Genomic DNA, 27,114 nt, shown 5'->3' on the forward strand with positions numbered 1-27,114 from the left:
TGAAAACGAGAAAACTTTAATAAAAACAGGAGTCGACTGTTATTCCAACAAATGCTTGAAGGGTTTAGTGTCGACTTTTCGTTGTTTGGAGAAGCAGGATTCCAACCAGGACTTCTGTACCGCAACTGCCCGAGTGTACTGACCAACCAGGTCCTGGAGCTCCTGAGGAACACACACACACACACACACAAATAGAAAAAACTGTTCTTAATACAGAGATGCAGACCAACTAATGTTACTGATATTTAAATAATATAGAGCTTTGACCAGAGTTGAATTTTGCGACGTTGAGAACATTTTGTCAGGATTTTCCTGACCCAAATACTAACAGTTTAGCCGATGTGCGAGAAAACATATTTTTGTTTAAAAACAAGAATCTTTAATTAACAAAATATTCCTGGAACGACTGGAGCTCCCCCTTGTGGCACATTTGTGATTATCGTGGAGAATTTCTGTCATCACGATAATCGACTTATTGTGAGTGTTTTTTTACCGTGATGTGATAAAAATCGTACATTGCCCGATCTCTCGTTATCCCCCACATTTACATCAGAGGTGCTACAAGCAATTAAACCACTACCATGATAATAAGCACGTTTGTAGACGTGTAAATAATTCACATGTTTATTTTGGTGGTACGTTGTTATTTCACCTGTGAGTGGATGTTGTTCTCCACCTCGGCGACGATGTGAGTCACATCTGGACTCATCACATCCTCCTCATCTCCATCATAAGTGAACAGCAGCTAAGGACTGATGACACTTTGATGACACTCACTCTCCCACACCAAAGTCCAGAGAGAAAATCAGTGATTTTAGCTGCTGGTCTACTGCTGCCTCGTGTGGTCACTTTGTGTCACACTTGGTGTGGGAGAGTGAGTGGTTTACAAACTTCACTTTCCTGTTGGAAAAGTCTGTGTCACAGTGAGATAAAGACGTGAACATGTTCCATCCTAGACTTAAACAGACATAGATTTTATCATGCGAGTCTTTTGTTAAGTTGGATCAAATCAAAGCAGTGTTTTTTATGTTTCCTACGTCAGTACATCCAAAGTGAATGATCACTTCTTTACACAAACATCTGTGGGTGTGACTTTGCTCTCACTGACATGAAGAGTGAAAGGATATGTGATGAGGTAGCGGGCGAGGCTCTTCCTCTCTGACGCAGGAAGGTTGTAGAAGAACACGTGGACTCCTGTCATGAAACTGGGCAGATTCTGAACCGCAGCTGACGGACCTGGACTCTCTGTGTCAGAGCCAGGCAGCGGTGGATCAGCTGCAGCAGGGGCCAGAGCCTGAGCTGGAGCTGCTCTGCTGTGATAGTATCTGTCAGTGACGTTCAGGGAAAAGATTTCTTCATGAGCTGCTGTACTGATTTAAATCTGCTGAAAACGTGGGAAAGATACATGAATGTTGAGACTCCTCTGGAGGCCAAGTGCTTCCTGATCAGTCGCTCAGTTCCGTACCAGTTGAACCCTTTGGTGGAGTGACCGATGCGAGGAAGATGAACGCTTGCTGTGTGAGGAAAAGACAAAGTTAACGGGGTTTTAACTCACTGAGTCACTGCAGAAAAACAACAACACACACACACACACACACACACACACACACACACACACACACACACACACTAACCCAGCTCAGGGATTCTCCTAGACTGCATCAGGACCCAAAGCAGAACCGTTTAGTGAGTATATATGTGTAAATACTAAAATGAGTATGTGTCTGTGTGTATTTTCAGAATTCCTCACTTAACATCACTGTTTCAAGTCATAATTGACAACTAAAATAACAATAACCTGATTATTATAATTAAAGAAAAAAGAAAAAAAGAGCTAATGGTTAAATGAGTTGCTGGATTAGCTAAATAATTGTTAAATTATTATTATTATTATCAACTGTGCACAGAAGGAAGAGAGGAAAATCAAATTCCTCAGTAATTACAGTGTTTTCACAGGGTGTGTGTTTGACTGTACCTTTGAGTCGTTTGGCAGCTACAGAAATCTTCTTCAGACCCTGGTCCAGAGCAGAGAGGAAGATTCCAGACAGACTGTTGTGTTTGTCTCTGTGCTGAGCCACGATCAGAGCCAGCTGAGGTACAGAAACCAGGTCACACACACACACAGGTAATCAGACGTTTATCATCTATCACACCCTTATCACTCGCTGCTGCTGCTGCTGCTGCTGCTACAACGCTGTCACCACACACACACAAGAACCAAAACGGATGCATGACAGTGAAACTGCTGACCAATAATTCTGCAAACCAGCACGTGCACGAACACACACACACACACACACACTTTAGTCATATTATTATTATTGTTATTATTTTAATTGAAGATCCTTTACTCATAACACTTGTTACAAGCATTTACAGAAACTCAGTGCAGAGCAGCATAGGGCTTTTATTTTCTTTGGGGGAAGTGACTTTGGCGTGGCCTAACAGTCAGTTTTATCCTCTGTTCTTTTGGGACTGAGACATGTGTGTGTGTGTGTGTGTGTGTCTCAGAGCGGCTGTTTGATGAGTAAAAAACTGTATATTCTTTAGTTAAAATACTACTACTACTGGTTTAACCCTGACCTCAGCCTAACTTTAAAACAGGTCTTCACCTTAAAATGTAGTCAATTACGACTTGATTTTTGTCCCCATAAAGAAGACAAGTCCCCAAAATATGACTGCGTAAACAGATGTACTTCCCCACAACATAAGGAATACCAGGCTGTAACTAACAACTATTTTCATAATCCATTATTTTCTCCATTAACCATTACTCGTTTGTTTCATCAACCAGAAAATATTTCCTACATGAGCTCACATAGTGTCTCTTTAACTGTTCCAGACAGTTACTATATACACTGATAACATTATACATGCATGTATGTATATATATGTGTATATACATGCATGTATATGCATATACACATATATACACATGCATGTATATATATATGTGTATATACATACATATATACACATACATATGTATATATATATATATATACATACATATTCTCTATGGACTTTGGTGTGAGAGAGTGAGTGGTTTACAAACTTCACTTTCTTATATATGTATATAACTAATACTTACAAGAAAGGAATCATGAATTTCTTCATTTTTTCAATTTCTTCTTGAATTCAAATTGAGCTCATAAATAAACAACTGGTGATTGTTTTCAAAGTGGATGAATTGAGTCATCTTTGGTTCATAAAATGTCAGAAAGTGAAATAATGACGTTCTCAAACGTCTTGTTTTTGTCCACAAACACAAAATGAGTCAGTTTGAATGATTTCTTTGTTTTATGGAGCAAAGAAACCAGAACATATTCACATTTAAGAAGCTGGAACATCACACAAACTGGTTTTTATTATTAAAAAGGAAGGTTTATTTGTTTCACATTGTCTGTATATTTTGTGAATGCAGAGTTAAAACTTACTCGATCCTGGCCGTCCATTCTGGACTGTTTGTCATCGATGGGGAAGAGCAGCACGTTTCCAAGCTCCAGATCTGAGACAAATACAAAAGTTCACACTTTCTACACATTTTTCAAGGACTTTCCAGGACCCATTCCCTCAAATTCAAGGACTGAATGTGCTGACACAGCATAAGAGGCAAGAAAGAAGTTACAGGTTTCCGTAAGAAGCCCCCTCGGTTGTTATAAATACTTCTCGTCTCCGCCCGCCTGTGGTCTGCTGCTGTATACGCTCCCTCGGTCAGGTCTGATACTACTGCATGACAGTGTTTTCAGATGAAGGAATGCAGCAAACTAATAACTTTATTTCTGTTCTGGGTTTCTGTTCATGACATAGAATTATAATGTCAACAACCAAAGCTTTAACTCAGAGATGAAGGAGATAAACGCTGCACGTCACAAACAAGCTTACCTTTCATCTTTCCTGCCAATTCATACTGCTTTCGTGGTTCGTCAGATCTCGTCTCTAGAGCAGTAAACAAACCTCCTCTGCCCCAACGCCCTGAGTCATCTACACACACACACACACAGTTAAAGTAAAGGTTAACATATAGGTCAGGGTTTTTTGGAAGTGTGTTTGTATGACGTAACGACACACAGTCAGCATCTCACACACTGTCACTTTGTAAACCACTCACTCTCCCACACCAAAGTCCATAGAGAAAATCAACTGGCGGGGACACAGGAGCTGCTGGTCTGCTGCTGCCTCATGTGGTCACTTTGTGTCAGTGAAGATCCAAATGTAGGATTTTTAAACACCGAAGTCATAAAATAAGACATTTGAAGTTAGTGATGGAGGCAGCAGTGGATCCTGTGTGCGTGATGTTAAAATCACTGATTTTCTCTATGGACTTTGGTGTGAGAGAGTGAGTGGTTTACAAACTTCACTTTCTTGTTGGAAAAGTCTAAATAAAAGACGATATGTATTCATCACACATACACTCAGCTGTGTTGCTATGGTGATTCAGAGAGCTTGCTCACCAACACAGTGGACAATGACGGCGTCTTCCTTCTGCGCATGAGGATGAGTGACGTCCCCAAGGACGTAGTGGATCGCTCTGCTGTCGTCAGAGTCTGTGGAACAAACACTGCTGACATCGTCCAAGTCCTCCTCATCTTCCTCCTCCTCGCTTTCCACAGACTGAAGACACAGCGATCTGTAGCCACACGAGTCCCACCAGGCCAGTCTGCAGACGCACAAACCAAATAAAACACAAACTCACTGACGACACAGCTGTGTACGACAGAGTAACAGCACCATACTGAAACATTTTTTTTACACACACACACACACACACATATATATATACATATACATATAATACATATATATGTGTATAAGCTAACTGAAGTCGTAATATTAGGAGAAAACAGTGGTACTATTGGTAGAATGATGTTGTATGTGTCTTTTCATGCTGAAAATAAGGTCATAATAGTACGATAAAAAGTCGGAAAAGTACGTTAAAAAGTTGTACAATAAAAGGTCGTAATAGCACGATAAAAAGTCATAATAGCACGATGAAAAGTCGTAAAATAAAAAGTCATAATAGTACGACAAAAAGTCGTAATAGTACGATAAAAAGTCTTAATAGCACAATAAAAAGTCGTACAATAAAGTTGTAATAGCACAATAAAAAGTCATAAAAGCACGATAAAAAGTTGTACAATAAAAAGTCGTAAAAGCACGATAAAAAGTCATAATAGCATGATAAAAAGTCGTACAATAAAAAGTCGTAATAGTACGACAAAAAGTCGTCATAGCACAATAAAAAGTCATAATAGTACGATAAAAAGTCGTAATAGCATGATAAAAAGTCATAATAGCACGATAAAAAGTCATACAATAAAAAGTCATGATAGTATGACAAAGAGTCACAATAGTACGATAAAAAGCCTTACAAAAAAGTCGTAATAGCACAATAAAAAGTCATAATAGCGCGATAAAAAGTTGTACAATAAAAAGTCGTAATAGTACGATAAAAAGTCATAATAGCACAATAAAAATTCGTACAATAAAAAGTCGTAATAGTACGACAAAGTCGTAATAGTACAATAAAGTCATACAATAAACTCGTAATAGTACGATAAAAAGTGTTAATAGCACGATAAAAAGTCATACAATAAAGTCGTAATAGTACAATAAAAAGTCATAATAGTACAATAAAGTCGTACAAGTCGTAATAGTACGATAAAAGTCGTAATAGAACAATAAAAAGTCGTAATAGTACGATAAAAATTCGTAATAGTACGATTAAAAGTCACAATAGTACGATAAAAATTCGTAATAGTACGATAAAAAGTCATAATAGTACAATAAAGTCGTACAAGTCGTAATAGTACGATAAAAGTCGTAATAGAACGATAAAAAGTCGTAATAGTACGATAAAAAGTCGTAATAGTACGATTAAAAAGTTGTTAGATGATGAGAATAAAGTTGTAATAGTGCGATTAAAAAATGGAGAGAATAGAGTAAATATTTAAAGATAAATCTCAGATAATGATCAGATGAAGAGTGTGAAACATCTTTGGTTTTTCCTTCTTCGCATATAAGGAAATACTCATCAAAAAATCTTGTAAAAATTGTGTAACAAACTCAGAGTCTGTTCTGAAGAAGAGGAAATCCTTACTCCACTCCACTGCTTACTGTTCAAAGATATTTGAAAGTTTCTCAAGAAACAGATTTAAAGTGAAGATTTTGGACGTTGGAATGATGTAAATATCACATGGATGCAGGCATACACCATTAATATAAAATATGAATCATGTTAGTCTTCAGTATGGCCCCTAATACTCTGTCACAGCTGTGACACTGTTGCAAACAAACAAACAAACTCAAATTAAATTCAATAAAGTACAAACACAACATATTTAATAAGGAATAGAGCTCCGTTATCTGACGTCACGCAACTGGAACAACGCAATTTTGGCAGGAACAGTCAGATACATTCACTGGATTTAAACTAGGGGTGGGCGGTATACCGGTGTCATAGTCAGCACCGGTGTGACATTGTGCCATGATATGGATTTTGCAATACCGTCAATACCGTGATAAATCAATTGAGCGCCAATAATCTCCTAATTCTAAATAATAATGCATTACATTTTCTTCAAACGTTCAGTGGTCTGAATATCTGTCCTTATATACTGTATATCTTGTTGCAAATAAAAAAGTAAAACATATTCGGTGGTAAAAGGGGAGTGGCCATTAAATTAGCGTAACGAGCACTTGCCAGAGCTGTACACGGAGGTACGGGACAGAGTAATGAACGAAATTCGCCACCTTGACGCCTATTCGGCCACTACTGATTTATGGTCCAGCCGGACTACTGAGCCATACATTAGCCTCACCATCCACTTCATTGACAATGACTGGAAGTTGCGCAGCAGATGCCTCCAGACCGCCTTCTTCCCCGAAGACCACACCGGAGCAATAATTGCGTTAGGCCTGAAGGATGCACTTTCTGACTGGTGCTTGGATGAAGCGCGTCTGATGTGCATAACAACTGACAGCAGTGCAAACATGGTGCGCGCTCTGGAAATTAATAAATATACGAGACTCGCATGTTTTGGACACAGACTGCACAACGCTATTGGTAAGTTACACTATGTTAACCTAACATTTCATATTCAGAAAATTTCTGTTTGTATTAAAAAAAGAAAACAAAAACAAATTTAAGGCCACCACATTAGTATTGTATTGTTCGTTGTTAGTATTGTTTAGCCGTGATTCCTCTGGGGACCGGATCAGAAAGGAAAAAAAAACTACAAATATCAGATTAGAATATTATTAAAAAATATGTACTCCTCCCAAAACCTACCAAAAAAAGTAATACCGTGATATTATACCGTCACCGTTCAGAAGATGAAAAATACCGTGATATTAATTTTAGGTCATATCGCCCACCCCTAATTTAAACCAGCACTGTAAGTCTTTTCCTGCCAACATGGCGGAGTAAACAAACCGAGTCACATGACGTCCAGAGCTCTATATGCAACAGTCTTCCTTCTTCCTCACAAGTGATCAGGAAAACAAACATTACCTATGTTAATCTACCGATGAGACGTCACTCTCCCTCTCTGTCTGTCTGTCCCTCTCTGTCTCTGCAAGGACTTCTCTCTCCTCTGGACGTACAAACCTGTCAACTGGTGGAAAGTCAACGCAGCACGACGCCACACGTGTCCTGCAGAGGGCGCTCTCTGCTGCCGGACTTAAATTGGTTCATTTATTTAACCTGAGCAACAACCCTTATTGTTTTATGATTTTAGGCATTTTCATGATTTCTGTGTAAAAACTTACGAACCTGTTGAACAAGTAAACGTTATCTTCTGAAACCTTATGGATACGATTCAAATCAAAGGGGAATTCCGGTATTTTTCAACCTGGGCCCCATGTTTATAAATATAGGGCTCCTCTGAGTCTGGATGTCATCCTCCACAGCTCACTATCATTCCAATCCCACAGCCAGTATACTACTACTAAATATAGTATACTACTACTACTAAACATCCTACTCTCTGTAATTCCTCTCCATATTCTGTTTACTGTGGTCCTGCTGACTGTTTTTTATTGTTTGTTTGTTTTGTAAAAGGTTGAGTGTCAAAAAGGTGCTTATAAATAAAATGCATTATTATTATTGTTATTATTATTATTATTATTATTATTAATAATAATAATAATAATAATAATAATAATAATAATAATAATAATAATAATAATAATAATAATAATAACAACAATAATAAATGTGGGCATGTGCGTGAATAATACTTTAAGCTTCATGATTGGTCCAGTCGATGGCCTCAGGCTGAGTTAAGTCCATAAAAAGGGCTGTTTTTTCTCCAGTAAATGGCCGGGATTGTTATTGTAAGAGATGTTCTGTTCTGGCAGCACAGCAGTGCAATAACCCCACCAGTCTTGTAACCAAACCATGGCAATGTTGCCAGACTCTTACAATGATTATAATAATGTTATTATTATTATTATTATTATTATTATTATTATTAATAATAATAATAATAATAATAAAAATAATAATAAGTTATTGGCATAAAAAAGCTCTTTTTATGGAGATAACTAAGAATGGCCCTATTGCCCGTAAGATCACGGCTCACGGCTGCTGCCCGAGGCAATCTGCAGGACCAACCATGAAACTTTTAGTAAGTTCTATTCACACACCCACAAAAATACCGGTATTCCCCTTTAAGGTTAAGTACAAATCAAAGACTCATCTTAAATGAAACATTAACGTGATCTGAGAGTATTTTAGAGCTGCTTTAAGAACTTAAAGCAGATTTGTTAACAAAAATATCGCAATAACGTCATAACTGGGACATACGTGACGCGGCATCGCACAGTGTCAAAGGTCTGACCTGCTGAAGCTTGTGTTAGGATTAAGGTTCAACCATCTTTACTTGTTCTTGTGTTTCTGCTCTTGCTGTCTCTTCTTTGTGTCCTCCTGAGTCTTGGCTCTCTTGGCTGCAGCCTCTTCTCTCTTCTGACGCCTCAGCTCCAGCTCGGCCTCGGTGAAAGGTCTCCTCTTCCTCGTTGGAATCCCGGCAGCGAACGACAGCGTTCCCTGCGAGTGAACACAGACAAAAACACGGCAACGTGCAGTCATTGCAGGTATCTGGGATTATCTGTGGATTTGTAAACCACTCACTCTCCCACACACACACATACACTCACTCTCCCACACCAAAGTCCACAGAGAAAATCAGTGATTTTAACATCACACACACACACAGGAGTGGTTGATCCACTGCTGCCTCCATCACTAAGTTCTAATGTCTGATTTTGTCACTTCAGTGTTTGAAATCCTTTGTTCAGATTGACCTCAGTGACACAAAGTGACCACACGAGGCAGCAGAGGACCAGCAGCTCCTGTGTCCCTGTGAGCTAAAATCACTGATTTTCTCTCTGGACTTTGGTGTGGGAGAGTGAGTGGTTTACAGACTTCACTTTCCTGTTGGAAAAGTCTGTCTGACAGTGAAATAAAGACGTGATGAGGATTTGAATCGGTGAGTCTTCACTGAAGTGTTTGAAACCTTGGTGTTTTTCCTTGTGTCTCCTTCGTTTACATTACTCACAACACAGTCAATGTGTGTACAATAACACTTGTAAAACAAACTGCACGCTTCAGCAGAACACAATACATCAAAGAAGTGATGGAAAAGCTGTGAATCAAACTCTTTAAAACTAGACACATTCAGAGTTTATCATTTTAAAACACTGGTGCAGTGCCTGTGAAATCTGATGTGTGTGTGTTTTCAGTCATTGTTGGTTTGGTGTGTGTGAGTGCTCATTGTTACTATGACACAGTAACAGTTCAGTGACATTTTATTTGTGCAAAGTTGGTAGTTTTCGTTGGTCACTGGGAGGCAGAGCTCGAGTTCAGTATGGTGACAGCTGCAGGAACCTGCTGGATCAGGTGCAGACAGGTGTTCCTAGTCTCACTCACAGTGCTGTGTGAGTGAGAGGGGGAGGGGCTACAGTAGAGCGGCGAGAGCCAATGTGTGCTTCTTTTACCGATATCTTTAACGAGATCTTTTGCATTACTTATCCAAACAACGTCAAACTTGGCTCTGCACTTAGTCGTGCCCGTAACACGACACCCATCAAGTTTGACCTTCGGTTCAAGAGATATATGCGAGTAACACACACACACACACAGACAGACGTTCCTGGGTTTTATAGATGAATAAAAAAAGTACTTTTTTCACAGTTGTAATAAAAAAAGATAAAATCTTACTCCAGCTTTGTGTCGCAGTGCTCGTCCCTCTCCCGTCTGCGTCTGAATCGCAGCCTGATGCTCCTCCACCAGGCGATCGAAGGCATTGAGGTCTTTAGAGCTGGTGCACTGCCTGTAGTCTTTGCCCTCAAAGTAGTACATGTGATCTGACAGAGAGAGCGTCATTATTGATCATGTAAGCAGATTCAATATTGAGGTCAGTTAGCTACAGCAGGTTAGTGAAGCTTGGTTTGTATGAGGAGCTGACGCATCATGACAATAGCGCCCCCTGTACTGAGAACAAAGTCTACATCAGCTTAATCTCACTGTTAGATACAGACTTTTTCCTGTTTGTAAACCACTCACTCTCCCACACCAAAGTCCAGAGAGAAAATCAGTGATTGTAGCTCACAGGGACACAGGAGCTGCTGCCTCGTGTGGTCACTTTGTGTCATTGAGGTCAATCTGAACAAAAGATTTCAAACACTGAAGTGACAAAATCAGACATTAGAACTTAGTGATGGAGGCAGCAGTGTGCGGTGTGTGTGTGTGTGTGTGTGTGATGTTAAAATCACTGATTTTCTCTGTGGACTTTGGTGTGGGAGAGTGAGTGCTTTACAAACGTCACTTTCCTGTTGGAAAAGTCTGTCTGACAGTGAGATAAAGACGAGAACGCATCATAGACTGAAGCTGATGTAGATTTTATCAGACGAGTCTTTTTGTTTCATGTCCTGAAACTCAGTTAAAAACTGAATGAAAAACAAAGTTAGAGTGATGTGAGTTGGTGCAGTGGTCACTGGGTGGTAAAACATACATCTGTCTGATTCCTCCTGCTCCTCCTGCTCCTCCTCCTCCTCCTCCTCCTGCTCTTCTTCGTCCTCATCCTCTTCTTCTCTGTGTGAGCTGACATCCTCGTCGCTCACCCACTGTCCTTTGCGTGACAGGCCGAGGATCTTCTCCAGTTTCACATCCTGCACGGAGCTCTCTTCTGATGACAGGAGCTTATCTACCCCGAACTTCAAGATCTCGCTGAGCTGCGTGTGGTGCAGGAAACGACAAGTGGTGAGAGCAGAAGAACACCACAGACAGCTGGAGTGGTTAGGTGTAGAAGTGAAGACAGGAACTGTCAGGATTCAGAGAAATACTGCTGCACACACACACGCACGCATGCACACACAAACACATGCACATGCACACACAAACACGCATGCACGCGCACACACAAACACACACACGCACACACACAAACACACACACACACGCGCACACAAACACCCATGCACACGCACACACAAACACACACACGCACACACACAAACACACACAAACACACAAGCAGACACACACACGCACACAAACACGCATGCACACGCACACACAAACACACACACGCACGCACACACACACACGCACGCACACACGCACACACACACACGCACACACACACACACGCATGCACACGCACACACACACACACACACACACACACACACACACACGCGCAGACACACACACACACACCTGCATTCCCTGTGCTGTACTGGTGGTAGGTTCATTCAGTAAAGAGAAGCGTCCCTCTTCGATCACCGTGTTGGTGAGGTGGAGTTTGGAGGCGGCGCGAGAGTACATCATCTCCTCCACAGTGTTTCTGGCCAGCAGACGGATCACTTTCACCGGTCTGTGACACAACACCAGATTAAAGGGCCAGTGCAGTCATTTAGGCCTGGCTCTAACTCTAACCTCAATCCATCACAGACCACTCAAAGCTCATCTTTCCCTCGCGCTGCATTTAAATACACAAAGACACTAATTCTGTTCATGCAACCATGCAGATGGTTTTAACCAGTCTGACTTTAACATGCGTGTTCCAGGTATTAATCAAGTTGGCACAGACCTCTATCTAGTCCCCCATACCATAAATGATTACATTGTAAGGTGTTGTATGGTAGGGATGAGGTTCATGTCTTTATCTCACTGTTAGACAGACTTCTCCAACAGGAAACTCAAGTCTGTAAAACACTCACTCTCCCACACCAAAGTCTATAGAGAAAATCAGCGATTTTAGCTCACAGGGACACAGGAGCTGCTGGTCCTCTGCTGCCTCGTGTGGTCACTTTGTGTCACTGAGGTCAATCTGAACAAAGGATTTCAAACACTGAAGTGACAAAATCCGACATTAGAACTTAGTGATGTAGGCAGCAGTGGATCAACCACTCCTGTGTGTGTGATTTTAAAATCACTGGTTTTCTCTGTGGACTATAGTGTGGGAGAGTGAGTGCTTTACCAACTAACAGCTATGAAAGGCAGCGTCACCTGCTCTGACCGATGCGATGGCAGCGAGCTGCGGCCTGCAGGTCGTTCTGAGGGTTGAAGTCAGTGTCCACGAAAATGACGGTGTCAGCGGCCGTGAGGTTCAGCCCCACTCCACCTGTAGACACATGCATGACGCTCATGTCAATGAACACATGAATTCATTCATCAAAAAAATATTTTTTACATTAAGGCATTTCATTTTTAAAATTCACAAACTTTCAAGGATTTCAAGGACCTGTGGGAACCCTGAGTGCAATTTTCAAACATTTTCAAAAGCCTTGAATTTTTTATCCCAAATCTCAAGGACTTTTGGTGAAAAAATTCAAATTTAGAAACTTTCAAGGATTTTGACGACCCATGGAAAGGTTTTTGAAAATGACCCTAAAAAGACATGGGTCATTGAAAGTGCTTGGATTTTGTGCAAAAAAGAAGTTAAGTTGATATTTTTTCAAATTCACAAACTTTCAAGGATTTCAAGGAGTGTGGGAACCCTGAAGGGCACAGCGGCAGAGGGACACATTTACCTAAATATCAACTTAACTTCCTTCTCACACCAAATTCAAGTACTCTCAATGAGCCGTGTGTATCAGTGTGTGGATGACCTGCTTTAGTGCTGAGCAGAAAGATGAAGATGTCTCTGCTGCTGAAGTTCTTCACAGCCAGATTTCGTTCTTCTCCTCGGACTGAACCGTCCAGACGCTCGTAGCTGTAATCTGAAGAAGAACAAACAAAAACAACAATATTTAGTGTTTAAAATGAAATAAATATACATACAGTGATATGAAATGTTTGGATGAGACGAGACTCAAAAAAATACTTTCAATGATTATTCATTTAGATTTGTATTTCTATATTTCTCTATTCATTAATTTGGACATTTTTATATGCATGTATGTTAATGAGATGGGCGGGGCTGACTCAGTTAAAAGCCTGATTGGTTACAGCAGAGTGAACATCACTATTACTGTCTGTTTGTGCAACTAATTATTATTTTACAAGTCTAATCATCGGGTAATTATTTTCTCAATGAATTGATTTGTTCAGTAAAATGTCAAAAAACAGATACATGAAAAGCAACTGTACCATAATAATGGTCATAAAATATTCAAATAATAATACTTGTCAAATGTAAGTATGAAATAAGTGGGTTTTTTAAGAAGACGTCGTTGATTCTACGAGCCTCAGGTCGTTCCTCTGGATTTAAAACTCGACGACCCTAAAATTCTTCACTTCCTGCCCTTCTGTTTTCTGGTTCTGCCCTGGTAGACGAGTCGATTTAACAACATTTTACCCTAAAGCATTCTTTGCGAATATTGAGTCAGATAAAGGTGGCCTGCCAGACTCCCAGTGTTTCCATTTATTCTCCAAGATGTCAAAATCATTCATTCAAGCCTGAACTGCTAGATGGGGTGTTTGGGGTCTGGAGAGAGGGGTATCAAAACATTGATGGCAAATTTGCATCTTTTACCCAATTAGGGCCCAAGTTCAATCTTCCAAATTACCATTTCTTTTGATATCTTCAAGTCAGACATTACACTAAGGAAAATTGCCCACACTTTAAATTCACCCCTACCACCCATCCTTTTCTTGAAAATCTTTTACTCCCTCCAGACTCGAAGCAGCTGGTATCAACATTTGTGAACTGCTTTACCACTACTATTTCTTCAGATCACATTAAGGATGTCTGGGCTAGTGACCTTCATTCAGAGATATCAGCAGAAATCTGGGAAGAGGCGATGTCCCGGGTTCATTCTTGCTCTATTAAGTCACGTTACAGGCTAATTCAATATAAGGTGATTCATAGACTACACTATTCAAAAACTAATCTAAACCGCATCTTTCCATCGGTGTCTCCTGTATGTGACAAGTGTAGTTCAGCTGAGGGATCACTGGCGCATCATTCCAAATTCCCATTTCTTTTGATATCTTCAAGTCAGACATTACACTAAGGAAAATTGCCCACACTTTAAATTCACCCCTACCACCCATCCTTTTCTTGAAAATCTTTTACTCCCTCCAGACTCGAAGCAGCTGGTATCAACATTTGTGAACTGCTTTACCACTACTATTTCTTCAGATCACATTAAGGATGTCTGGGCTAGTGACCGTCATTCAGAGATATCAGCAGAGATCTGGGAAGAGGCGATGTCCCGGGTTCATTCTTGCTCTATTAAGTCACGTTACAGGCTAATTCAATATAAGGTGATTCATAGACTACACTATTCAAAAACTAATCTAAACCGCATCTTTCCATCGGTGTCTCCTGTATGTGACAAGTGTAGTTCAGCTGAGGGATCACTGGCGCATCATTTCTGGTTTTGCCCAACTCTGCGTAGTTTTTGGACTGCAATCTTTGAGTGGATGTCGCTAGTCTAACCATGACCTGGCCATCTTTGGATGCTCTGTAATGACTATTGAGCTACTACGCAACGTGCAGATGTCTTGGCAGATAGGAATGGTGGTGGCCAAGAAACTTATTCTCTGGACCTGGAAGTCCACCACTCCACCTTGTTTTGCACACTGGCTGAAAGAAATGCTGTCAATGTCAGATGGAAAAACTCCGTCTGTACAAACACAATACACAAAACAGATTTGAGAAAACATGGGGACCTTTCTTGGCACAGTGTCAAATCACTTGATAACCACAGGGACTTTGACTTATCTAGCTATATAACTACGGTGTTGGATTGGATTAACTTATTCATGTAATTTTACCTTGCTCTGGAGATGTTGATATTGCGACAACTTTGTCTGAACAGTATAGCTCTCTTGTGTAGTGTCTGGCAGCCTTTTTTTTGTTTGTTTTTGTTGTTGTTGTTTCTCCTGTATGTCCTGTTACTGTCTTTGAAAAACCTATAAACTATAAATAAAGTATAAAAAAAAACAAAACTTAACGACCCTGACTGTAGATCTCAGGCTGCGCTGTGACCTCATATGAACTTTGAAAGTGATGAGTGAAATGTAGAGATGTTCCGATACCATTTTTTCCCTCCCGATACCGATTCCGATACTTGTGCTGTGGGTATCGGCCGATACCGAGTACCGATACCGATACCAGTGTGTTATAAAAAAATATATATCATACTACGCCTGCATGACTGTGATATGATTATCATCACCAAATCCTTTACCGTATCAGTCACGGGTGTCAGACAGTGGAATAATCTGGATGAGGAGATGAAAAAATCAGCAAAACAGAGTGTATTTAAAAAGAAGTATGTAGAGATGACCATTAATCGATACAGAATGACCCAGGAGGAAAGTATGACAAAGGTCAGAGACAGAAATCTGTAGACACCGTGAGGATACGGCAGTGGAAGCAAATGTAACCAAACAACAGCTGACATACATGGAGTCTGATTGACTGTCTAGAGCTAGACTGCATCTCTGAGTGCTACCTGATGCTGAAACATGTTTTTGTCAAAATGTCATAAGAAAAAGAAAAATGATGTATTGTATGATGAAAATATGTATTCTGTGGGTAATGGGGACGGGACTAGATAAGCTTTTGCTTCTCCGGCTTTCCCTTTTGGTTATGTGTATTGTTTAAACTACACTAAGATGATGTGTGATGATGAGTGATCTAACTGACATGACCGAAATAAACATATATATATATATATATATATATATATATATATATATATATATATATATATATACATACATATATATATATATATATATATATATATATATATACATATATAAATAAATCATTGGTGGTAAGGTTTGGCTCAGGTTAAACCCTCTGTAAAACATGAACGAATACAGCAAATGGACATCATTTATTTTTACCAGTGATATGTTATTTCGTTTTTCAGCTTGTACGTTTGTTTTCACTCTGGTCCAAACACCGCGGCACTGGCAGAGCTTCATGTTTCCATGACGACTGACCGGGAAAGGACGCGCGTGACATCATTTTTACTCGACTCCAGATTGTTAAAATGAGTCTCTGAAGTAACGTTAAACTTTAAAAACAGAGGCATACATACGCAGGACACAGGTACGCTGGTTAGTTGTAGCGCTGCTCTTTTCGTTTAATAAACGGGCCGCTCCAGTTTGACGTTAGACGCGCTAACGGAGCTAGCGCAGCTAACAACGCTAACGGAGCTAACTGGTAAATACTGCCAAACCGCCGACATGATGAGCTAACATTAGCTCCTTGTCTACAGGTGTCGGGTGATCCGTTCTTCTTCACGCCTCTAAAACAGCACAGCGCAACTGTTTCAAGAGCGGCGAAGAAGAACTGTGTCAGAGCTAACGGAGCTCTATTAAATAACGTGGTATCGGATCGGTGCATGGACTCCAGTACTCGCCGATACCGATACCCACATTTTCGGCAGTATCGGAGGCATTTCCGATACCGGTATCGGAATCGGAACAACTCTAGTGAAATGTTAAAATCATTCCAATAAAAATAAGTAAAAAAAGAAGAATCACTTTTGTACTCCAAATAATCCTGGATAATATCCAACATCCTGGTCATCTGAGAGAACAGCAGGACACGATGACCCCTGACATGAAGAGAGAGAGAAACACAACACAACAACTTATCACTGACTTACTTTGAATAAGAAGGAGAAGAGTGTGAGACAGACAGACAGACAGACAGACAGACAGAGCAGTGGACTGACTCTTTGTGCAGCAGAGTCAGAATGCTGTCCAGGAGACAGAGTTTCCCACTGGCTTCAACCAGATGTTCTCCCATCTGAAACGGCTCTGGTTCCACACCTGCACAAAACACCAGAGATAAAATAAAATAAATGTAAATACAAATAAATAAAAAAGAATCTAGTCTGCTGCACTGACCGTCAAACAGATACGGGTGGTTGACACATTTCCTCAGGTTCACCAGGATGTTCGAGAGTCGAGTCTTGTTCCGCTGCTCGTTTCCAAACGCCTCTGAAACCACAGAGTTCATCAGATCAGAAGATCACTCACAGCAGACAAACGTTATCTACAGACATTAGTAATGTTCAGAAAACATGTTACAAAGACATGTAAATAACATTAGTTATCACAACAACCTGTTACAAAGCGTATTTTTGTTTTATTAAGTTGTATCACAACAAAAATATCACAATGTTAAAAAGTTTGCAAAATTCAGGTTTACAAAAACCTGTAACTAATGTTCTTATTATTATTGTTTAAATGTACAAACTGTTGTCAAGTCACAAAAAAAACGTTTACAAAAGTTACGGAACATTTCGGTCACATGTTACAAAAATGTTACAAAATTAAAAACAGTAAAACCTTTTGTTTCAATTACAGACTGTTGTCAAATCACAATCATTTCCTCTTCTTTTTTTTTTTTACAAAAATGTCAAGTTACAAAACAATTGTGCAGAATTAAAGGTCATAAAACTGACGTTATTTACAGAAATGTTTTTGGTTTGTTTAACATTACTTTATTTGACGACAGGTTATGTTTATGTGACCAGTGGACCAATGAAAGGGGGCGGGACGCTTTAGTTGCATTTTGTCCGAGTTATAGAATAAAACTTCATGTCATGCTCCCCCTTGTGGCACTTAGATAAAGACAGATAAAGATGTAAATGACCAGGGCTGTATGTTGGTGAGAACAGTGTGTGGTATCTTACCAGAGTTCTTCATCAGAACAGCTTTGTAGTATTTCTTCTGCAGAGCCGACATGCCGTGATAAACCACCAGCTCCACCTTCCTGGGCAAATCTAGAGCCACCTCAGATTTAACTCTGCGCAGAAGAAACGGCTCCAAGACCTTCTGAAGTTCAGCAGCTGACACACACAAACACACACACACAGACACAGGGACACACACACACACAGACACAGGGACACAGGGACACAGAGACAAATTCAGATCAACTTCTTGTGTCCGGCCCACCCCTGCTCTGCTGCTGTATACACACACAAACGCTCCCTCAGTCAGGTGTGACAGTTGTCAGACGAAAGACGCAGCAAACAAATAACGTCACATGGTTTAAAAGGTTGAACATGAATCGTACCAAGAGCAGGATTCTTCCGTACGTCTGCGTAATACTGCACAAAAGTGTTAAGCTCGTCCACAGTGAAGACGCTGGGCTGGATGAAAGTCAGCAGAGAGTAGAGTTCCTGAAGATTGTTCTGGATCGGTGTTCCTGTCAGCAGCACTCTGAACTCTGAACACAACTGACACACACACAATCATCAGTAAACAGCTGAGGAGACAGTGTTCACAGAGAGGTGAGATGATGAGGAGACAGTGTTCACAGAGAGGTGAGATGATGAGGAGACAGTGTTCACAGAGAGGTGAGATGATGAGGAGACAGTGTTCACAGAGAGGTGAGATGATGAGGAGACAGTGTTCACAGAGAGGTGAGATGATGAGGAGACAGTGTTCACAGAGAGGTGAGATGATGAGGAGACAGTGTTCACAGAGAGGTGAGATGATGAGGAGACAGTGTTCACAGAGGTGAGATGATGAGGAGACAGTGTTCACAGAGGTGAGATGATGAGGAGACAGTTACCTGTGTCAGAGTTTTATGTAACAGTGACTTTTGGTTCTTCAGACGATGAGCCTCGTCCACGACCAGTACCTTCCACTTCCACCTGGAGAACAGAGGAACAACCAATGACCTGTGACCTACAATTCACCTGTATACAACTTTGCCATTTCTGACAGGAAAGTGAAGTTTTTAAACCACTCACTCTCCCATACCAAAGTCCATAGAGAAAATCAGTGATTTTAACATCACACACACAGGAGTTGTCGATCAACTGCTGCCTCCATCACTAAGTTCAAATCTTATTTTTTTTTATTTTAAATGATTGTTAAATTATTTCGTGAATTTGGTGTCTGAAAACTGCTTGTGCACTTGATGACTTTCTATCGAAATATCAGTTCATCAATACACGAGCGCCCGTGCTTTTCATAACAATAGCCACATGGACAGTGTGCTGGAGAAGAAAACCACATCACCTTCATCATGACATATACACATATTTACACATAGACACACATATACACACATACATATACACATATTTACACATAGACACATATACATATACACACATACATATACACGTATTTACACATAGACACATATATACACATATACATATACACATATTTACACAGACACATATATACATATACAGTACACATATACATATATACATATTTACACATAGACACATATATACATATACACACATACACATATACATACAAACATCTTATTTCCCAGAGTGACGTCACAGCTGTGTACGAGCACAGCGTGGATTCATACTGACATCGTGAACACCACCACTGATGTCTTATCATCACTATCTGTTCATAAAGTTACCGATAAATGTGATGGACACATGAATTAGAGTGAAAGGGTGAAATTATCTCTTAAACATCTCACAAGAATAGTGAACAGAATAAACTGACTGACTGACTATATTCTCAAACTGGATGAACAACAGGCCACAGAGCTTCACAGGAGCTCTACAAAAAGAGATTAAACTATAGTCTGAATTAAATCTATTATCTACAAAGACAGCGGAACGCTTGATCTTACACTCTCGCGGCCTATCATATGAATTTGGTGACAAACATAGTCGGCTATTGGCACATCAGCTTCAGAGCCAGGCAGCCTCTCGGCTGATTCCTCATATCAGACACGGGTCAGATAACCTTGTCTCTGACCCCGAGACATGAACAAAGTTTTGAGACCTTTTACACCTCCCTTTATAAATCTAAACTGCCCTCTGACACAAGTTGTATGGACAATTTTTTTGAGTTGCCCACTATTTATCCAGAGCTGGCCACTGAGTTCGACAGACCCTTGCAAACGGCTGAGATTAAAAAGGCTATTAAATCCATGCAAAGTGGCAAGACACTGGGTCCAGATGGCTATGGGCCTGTTTTATAAGACATTTTCTGACAAGCTTGCTCCAATCCTATCAGATATGTTTAACGAGTCATTGGCGAATGGTTCCCTGCCCCAAACTCTAAGTCAAGCACTCTTCACTCTTGCTTAAGAAAGACAAAGACCCCAAAAATTGCACATCATACTGTTCCCCGTCTCCGGAGGTCATCGTCTCCTTAGATGCAGAGAAGGTGTCCAGTGTGCATTTGGACTTTCTGGGTATCTCATAGGACTACTGGAATTAAGCTAAGTATCACTTCTGAAGGTCTTTCTTATTTGGTTGCTATTTCATTAATTTAATTACAGTTACAATACTATTGTAACTAGCTGGGTTGCTTGACTTTTGACTTGTCTGTTTAGTTAAGGTGAAAGTTTGTTGTTGATATTTTGTCTGCTAGGTCAAAGAGAAAGTTGTTATTGTTGCTTTTTTGACCTAGTTTCTATTGAGCCATCACCATCACCAGGTGTGAAGTTTCATTGGCTACAGGGGCGTGGCCACACAGCTGCAACCAATCAGCCCCTAATCAGGTGTCTTTGAAGTGGCAGCTTCAGCGGCAGACTCAGGAAGACGAAGACAAACAATCTTTCTATCAGACTAAAATTCAATCCTCTTTCTCTAACCCCAAACTTTTCTCGATCTTCTCTAACCTCCTTGACCCCCCCACCCCCCTCCTCCCTTCTACCAATTCATTTTGTCAACTACTTCACAAAAAAGTAGATGACATTCGCTCTTCTTTCTTAACCCCACCTCCTGATCTCACCACTCTACCAACCACAAATTCACTTCCTTCTCTATCCACTTTCACCCCTCTATCTCAGGATCAAGTTCTTTCCCTAATAACCTCTGCCCGCCCCACCTCCTGCCCCCTTGACCCTATCCCCTCTCACCTTCTTCAGTCAATTGCTTCTGATCTTCTTCCTTTCCTCACCCACCTCATTAACACATCTCTATCATCTGGTTGCTTTCTGGACTCTCTTAAATAGGCCATAGTGACCCCCCTCCTTAAAAAAAACCCCCCTTGACCCGTCTGAAGTAAATAACTACAGACCTGTCTCTCTTCTTCCTTTTCTCTCCAAAACTCTGGAGCGTGCTATCTTTAATCAACTCTCCTCCTACCTTCACCAGAACAACCTTCTTGATCCTCTTCAGTCTGGTTTTAAAGCAGGTCACTCGACCGAAACTGCACTTCTTGCTGTCACTTCTCCTCTTCTCTCTGTACACCAACTCTCTTGGTTCTGTTATTCTCTCTCATGGTTTTTCCTACGCCGATGACACCCAACTCATTCTCTCTTTTCCCAGCTCCGACACATGTAGCAGAACGGATCTCCGCTTGTCTGACCGACATCTCTCAGTGGATGTCTGACCATCACCTGAAACTCAATCTCAACAAGACTGAGTTTCTTTTTCTCCCAGCAAAGGGCTCTCCCACCACAGATTTAACCATCACCCTCGACAACTCTGTGGTAGCTCCTTCTCATACCGCAAGGAACCTGGGTGTGACACTTGATGACCATCTCTCCCTCACTGCCAACATTGCTGTAATGTAACAGCTCGATCTTGCAGATACATGTTGCACAACATCAGGAGGATACGGCCTCTTCTAACCCAGAAGGCGGCACAGGTTCTGGTCCAGGCTCTTGTCATCTCACGCTTGGACTACTGCAACTCTAACTTCAACTTACCAAAATTCTCCCACACTACACCGCTCCTCCGCTCCCTTCACTGGCTTCCTGTAGCTGCTCGCATCTGCTTCAAGACTCTAGTGCTTGCGTTCCATGCTACAAACGGATCCGGTCCAGCCTACATCCAGGACATGATCAAAACCTACACCCCAGCCCGCCCACTCCGCTCTGCATCAGCAAACTGGCTTGCTGCCCCCTCACTGAGAGGATCGCAGAGGCATTCACAGAACTCGAGACTGTTCACTGTCCTAGCTCCCAAATGGTGGAACAAGCTCCCCATCAACATCCTCCACATCTTCCGCCCGGCGACTAAAAACACATTTCTTCCGACCAAAAAAAACTTGCTCATACATCGCACTTATGACTAGCACTTCATAGTTTGGCTTACTTGAAGCTCTTACTTACTTCTAGCTCTTATTTGTACCCAAATGTTTAAATGCACTTATTGTAAGTCGCTTTGGATAAAAGTGTCTGCTAAATGACTAAATAATGTAAAAGGCCTTTCGACCGTGTAGAGTGGGGGGATTTATCTATACGCTCCCCATTCTTTCCACTTTCCAGGGGGACGCGTCAGGGGTGCCTGCTATCTCAGTTACTTTTTGCCATATCTATTGAGCCCCTTTCTATGGCGCCTAAGGCCCTACCGAATTCTGAAGGTATCACTGGGCATGGTGTGGAGCATATGGCGTCTCTTTATACAGATGATCTGCTGCTTTATATAACAAACCCAGTGTCCTCTGTTCCTTTGATTCAGTCTGTCCTTGAGATTACTCACACACTACATTCCATGTTTAAAGCCAATCTCACTCCTTCAGTAGCCAAAATGAAATCAGACTTCCAACGCTGGAACAGTGCAATGCATTAAGATGAATATCTGTTTTTCTACGCCTTCCCCTATTTTTTACCAATGAGTTTCTTTAGACACTAGATCAGGAAATCACTACATTTGTATGGGGTGGAAAGGTCCCTAGGATCAGTGAGGCAGTTATAGGGGTGGCCTTGTGCTCCCTAATTTCATGCACTATTATTAGGCCGCTAACATACACACACTTGTTTACTAGCTTAAACATCCTGATGTTTGGTTCGTCATCTCCCTCCCCCCCCCACCGTCATTCCTCAAACCCTCTGGTGCAGTCCACTTTAAAATTTGGATACAATTCCACTGCCATTTTAAGTTCTCCTCGCCTCCTTTGTGGGGCCTATTGACAACAACCATCCATTAGCTCCCTCCATTTTGTACTCATCCTTCACTCTCTGGGCTAAGCAAGGCCTTAATAGCTTCAAAGACCTTTTTGATGACGGTATCTTTCCTAGCTTCAACACTTTATGTCTTAAATTTAATCTGCCACGCACACACTTTTTCCTTTACCTTCAGGTCCGTAATTTTGTGCGCACAAGATCCGATTCCTTGTGAAATCAACACATAATGTTCTCAAATCAATATAATATGCTCTTGAATTAAGATAAGAAGTAACCCTCATACTGTGTCCCCGTGATCTTAAATCACTGATTTTCTCTTTGGACTTTAGTGGTTTACAAATTTGACTTTCCTGTTGTTGTCTAACAGAGAGAGAGACAAAGACGTGGACATGTTCTGAAGATGTTGGAGTCTTTGTTATATGGTTTAAATCTAAAAACAGACATGTTTTCACTTAAAGTGAGGTTCTGTGTCTGTGTAAAACACACCAAAAACTTCAACTACCCCTTTCAGGTATAAATGTTTACTTATTGTATTATATGTAAATTACAGGTTTTTTTTTAAATATGTTTTTGTTATAGTTTGTTATTTTTTGTTTAATTCAGGCCTATATTCCATGTTGTTATATATTTCACCCTAATTTAAAATATTGACATCATGATAAACCAGCCCTGTACTACGTGTTCATATGGGATTATCTAAATTCAGAGAGATTAAGCATTTATTTTAAAAACAGTTCAAACTCACCGTTTCAGGTATGAGGTGTCTTTGAGGCAGAGCTGTAACGCAGCAGAAGAGTAAAGACAGGTCACTTTAAAGCACGAGTGAAGCTTCAGTCTTTGTGTTTTCAGTAGAAAAGTGGCCACAGACCTCGTACGTGGTGAGAAGAACGTGGAAATCCTGCATCGATCTTTCTCTCTGAATCTCAGCTCGTTTCTCTTTGTCTCCTTTGTAACACAGGACAGTCAGCGACGGAGCAAAGCTGAAACCCAGGACAAACACAAACTCACTACTTACACCAAATACTACATATATATATATACATATATATATATATATATACACATATATATGTATACATATACATATATATATACACACACATATATATATATACATATACATATATATGTATACATATATATATATATATATATATACATATACATATATATGTATACATATATATACATATACATATATATGTATACATATATATATATATATATACATATATATGTATACATATATATATATATATATATATATATATATATATATATATATATATATATATATATATGAGACGGATTAAACCCAGGTTATACAAATGGCAGCTCGTGGGACAATCTGTGAGTGTGACATATATTTATCTTTCTTGATTGTATGCAGTTTGAGTTGCACCTGGGTCAAATCTAACAAGCACATCATTTTTATTTCAAATACTTTTTTTGTTTTTACAGTAAACCCACACACGTCCGGGAAAATGTCTGACCAATATTCTAGTCACGGAAAATATGAGAATGTGTCCTGGAAATAGGAGCCAAACTGGGGCTCAGTGAAAAAATGGCTGCCAACAGGGACACAAAGAAAAACAGATTTTAGGCACTTACTAAAAAAACTCACAGAATAAAATCAATTTTTTCCACTTTGTTTCCATAATTAATTGAACATACTTTCCAAAAGGAAACTTAAGTTTGTAAACCACTCACTCTCCCACACCAAAGTCCACAGAGAAAATCAGTGATTTTAGCTCACAGGGACACAGGAGCTGCTGGTCCTCTGCTGCCTCGTGTGGTCACTTTGTGTCACTGAGGTCAATCTGAACAAAGGATTTCAAACACTGAAGTCGTAAAATAAGACATTTGAACTTAATGATGGATCAACAACTCCTGTATGTGTGATGTTAAAATCACTGATTTTCTCTCTGGACTTTGGTGTGGGAGAGTGAGTGGTTTACAAACTTCTGTTTCCTGTTGGAAAAGTCTGTCTGACAGTGAGATAAAGACGTGAACATGTGATGTAGATATTGTAGACTTAAAGCGACGTGGATTTTATTATCAGTCTTTTGTTAAAGTGGCTAAAACCTGGTTCAGAAAGCAGGAACATGGAGACTGACTGAGTATAAATGTGACAGTACCTGTCTAGCTCTTTCCTCCAGTTCTCCAGGACAGAGAGTGGACTCAGGACTAAAAATGGACCTTTGTCCTTACGAGCGCCACACATGTAGACCAGCAGAGAGATCGTCTGAAGAGACAAATGATGATAAAGAACGTGTCACACACACCGTAACATCTTTCATTTTATGGAATTAACTTAATCAATGACTAAATTAATAGTCACTTTGATCAATTTGAGTTTTTTTCTTAATAATTTCGTAATAGTTTTTCAGCTTCTTAAATGTGAATATTTTCTGGTTTCTTTGCTTCATAAAACAAAGAAATAATTTTGGTTTGTGGACAAAAACAAGACATTTGAGAACATCATGATTTTCAGGTTTGACTTAGATTTTTCAGCATTTTCTGAACCAAACAATGAATCAATTAATTGATCAGTTCCTTTGATTATCACTAGTTACAGCCCAAATCACCACAATGATAATTAAAGCATGTGTAAACTGAAGGAAATATCTTCTTTTTTTTAGATTTTTGCAGATAGGAAAAAAATTTTTTAATGAAAAACAAGAATTAAAAACGATGGTGATAAATCGTAACCCCCTGGAATGACTGAAAGGACGCAGCTGAATTTTAATCCGTAAACATGTTGTTACGCTCATTCTGTGCACTAAATTCAACAGTGTTGTTCTTAACTTGTTTTTTTTCCTGACTTCTCAACTGGAATGTGATGAAGTCGGGGGTGACATCACTTCCGACTTCCAATATAAATAAAACTAGAGCTGTAACTAACGATTATTTTCATAATTGATTAATCTGTCGATTCTTTTCTCGATGAATCGTTTAGTCCATGAAATATCAGAAAACCTTAAAAAATATTGATCGTTGTTCTTCAAACCTGGAAATGATGATGTTCTCAAATGTCTTCTTTTGTCCACAAACCAAAATGATTCACTTTTCATGATTTCTTTGTGATCCAGAGCGAAGAAATTAAGAAAATAGTCAAATTTAAGAAGCTGAAACAATCAGAAATCTTGTTTTAATCATGAAAAAACTTCAAACCGATTATTAATTATCAAAATAGTTGTCGATTAATTTAGTAATGGATTAATAATCGATTCATTGTATCAGCTCTAAATAAAACGCAACAATAATACAAATCAATCAATCGATCAGAAAATCTGTGACGCACCTGACAGGTTTTTCCTAAACCCATCTCATCTCCCAGAATGCACCCCTGCTGCTTCTCCAGACACTGGGTCAACCACCGGACACCGTCCACCTGGTACTGTCTCAGCTGAATCCCTGTCCGGAAGTGACGTCACAAGTCAAAATCACCGGCAAAACAAAAAAACGACAACAAGTCAACACAAACACAACAGTAAGTCGGTTAGAGCTTAAAGTTGAAACGGTTTCTAAACAGCACGTTAAAGACGTTGCCGTTGCTATAGTAACCAGACTTCGCACGAACCTGTCAAACCCCACTTGTGTAGCTCGCCCTGAGTAACGGGCGTTTTCTTTCTCTTCTCCACCACGCTCTGTTTTATCCTGGACAAAATGTCGGACATGTTGTTTCCAGAGTTACGGAACTAACACACACACACACACACACAGAGAGAGAGAGAGACAGGGACACACACAGAGAGAGACAGACATGTACAGACGAAGTCCTCTGCTGTGACATGTCATGTCCAACGAACGCTTCCTGATAGGATCACGTGAC

At 40.1% G+C, this 27,114-nt stretch overlaps 1 protein-coding gene across 1 annotated transcript; it reads right to left on the minus strand.

Annotated features, from left to right (window-relative positions):
- Window positions 1-27,114, minus strand: chd1l (chromodomain helicase DNA binding protein 1-like). The gene is made up of 25 exons (XM_058638474.1): window positions 26,863-27,114; window positions 26,584-26,696; window positions 25,418-25,524; window positions 24,148-24,259; window positions 24,025-24,056; window positions 19,005-19,086; window positions 18,504-18,666; window positions 18,118-18,273; window positions 17,327-17,419; window positions 17,152-17,248; window positions 16,958-17,031; window positions 13,117-13,227; window positions 12,515-12,629; window positions 11,723-11,879; window positions 11,016-11,235; window positions 10,223-10,368; window positions 8,886-9,049; window positions 4,455-4,660; window positions 3,886-3,984; window positions 3,438-3,508; window positions 1,976-2,090; window positions 1,406-1,514; window positions 1,128-1,325; window positions 653-734; window positions 1-162 (listed from the first exon to the last, which is right to left on the minus strand). Exons 1-25 carry the CDS (start codon window positions 26,957-26,959, stop codon window positions 40-42), a joined length of 3,042 nt encoding a protein of 1,013 aa, XP_058494457.1. The 5' UTR covers window positions 26,960-27,114; the 3' UTR covers window positions 1-39.

Source organism: Solea solea, chromosome 9, assembly GCF_958295425.1.
Source record: "Solea solea chromosome 9, fSolSol10.1, whole genome shotgun sequence".
Classification (NCBI taxonomy): domain Eukaryota; kingdom Metazoa; phylum Chordata; class Actinopteri; order Pleuronectiformes; family Soleidae; genus Solea; species Solea solea.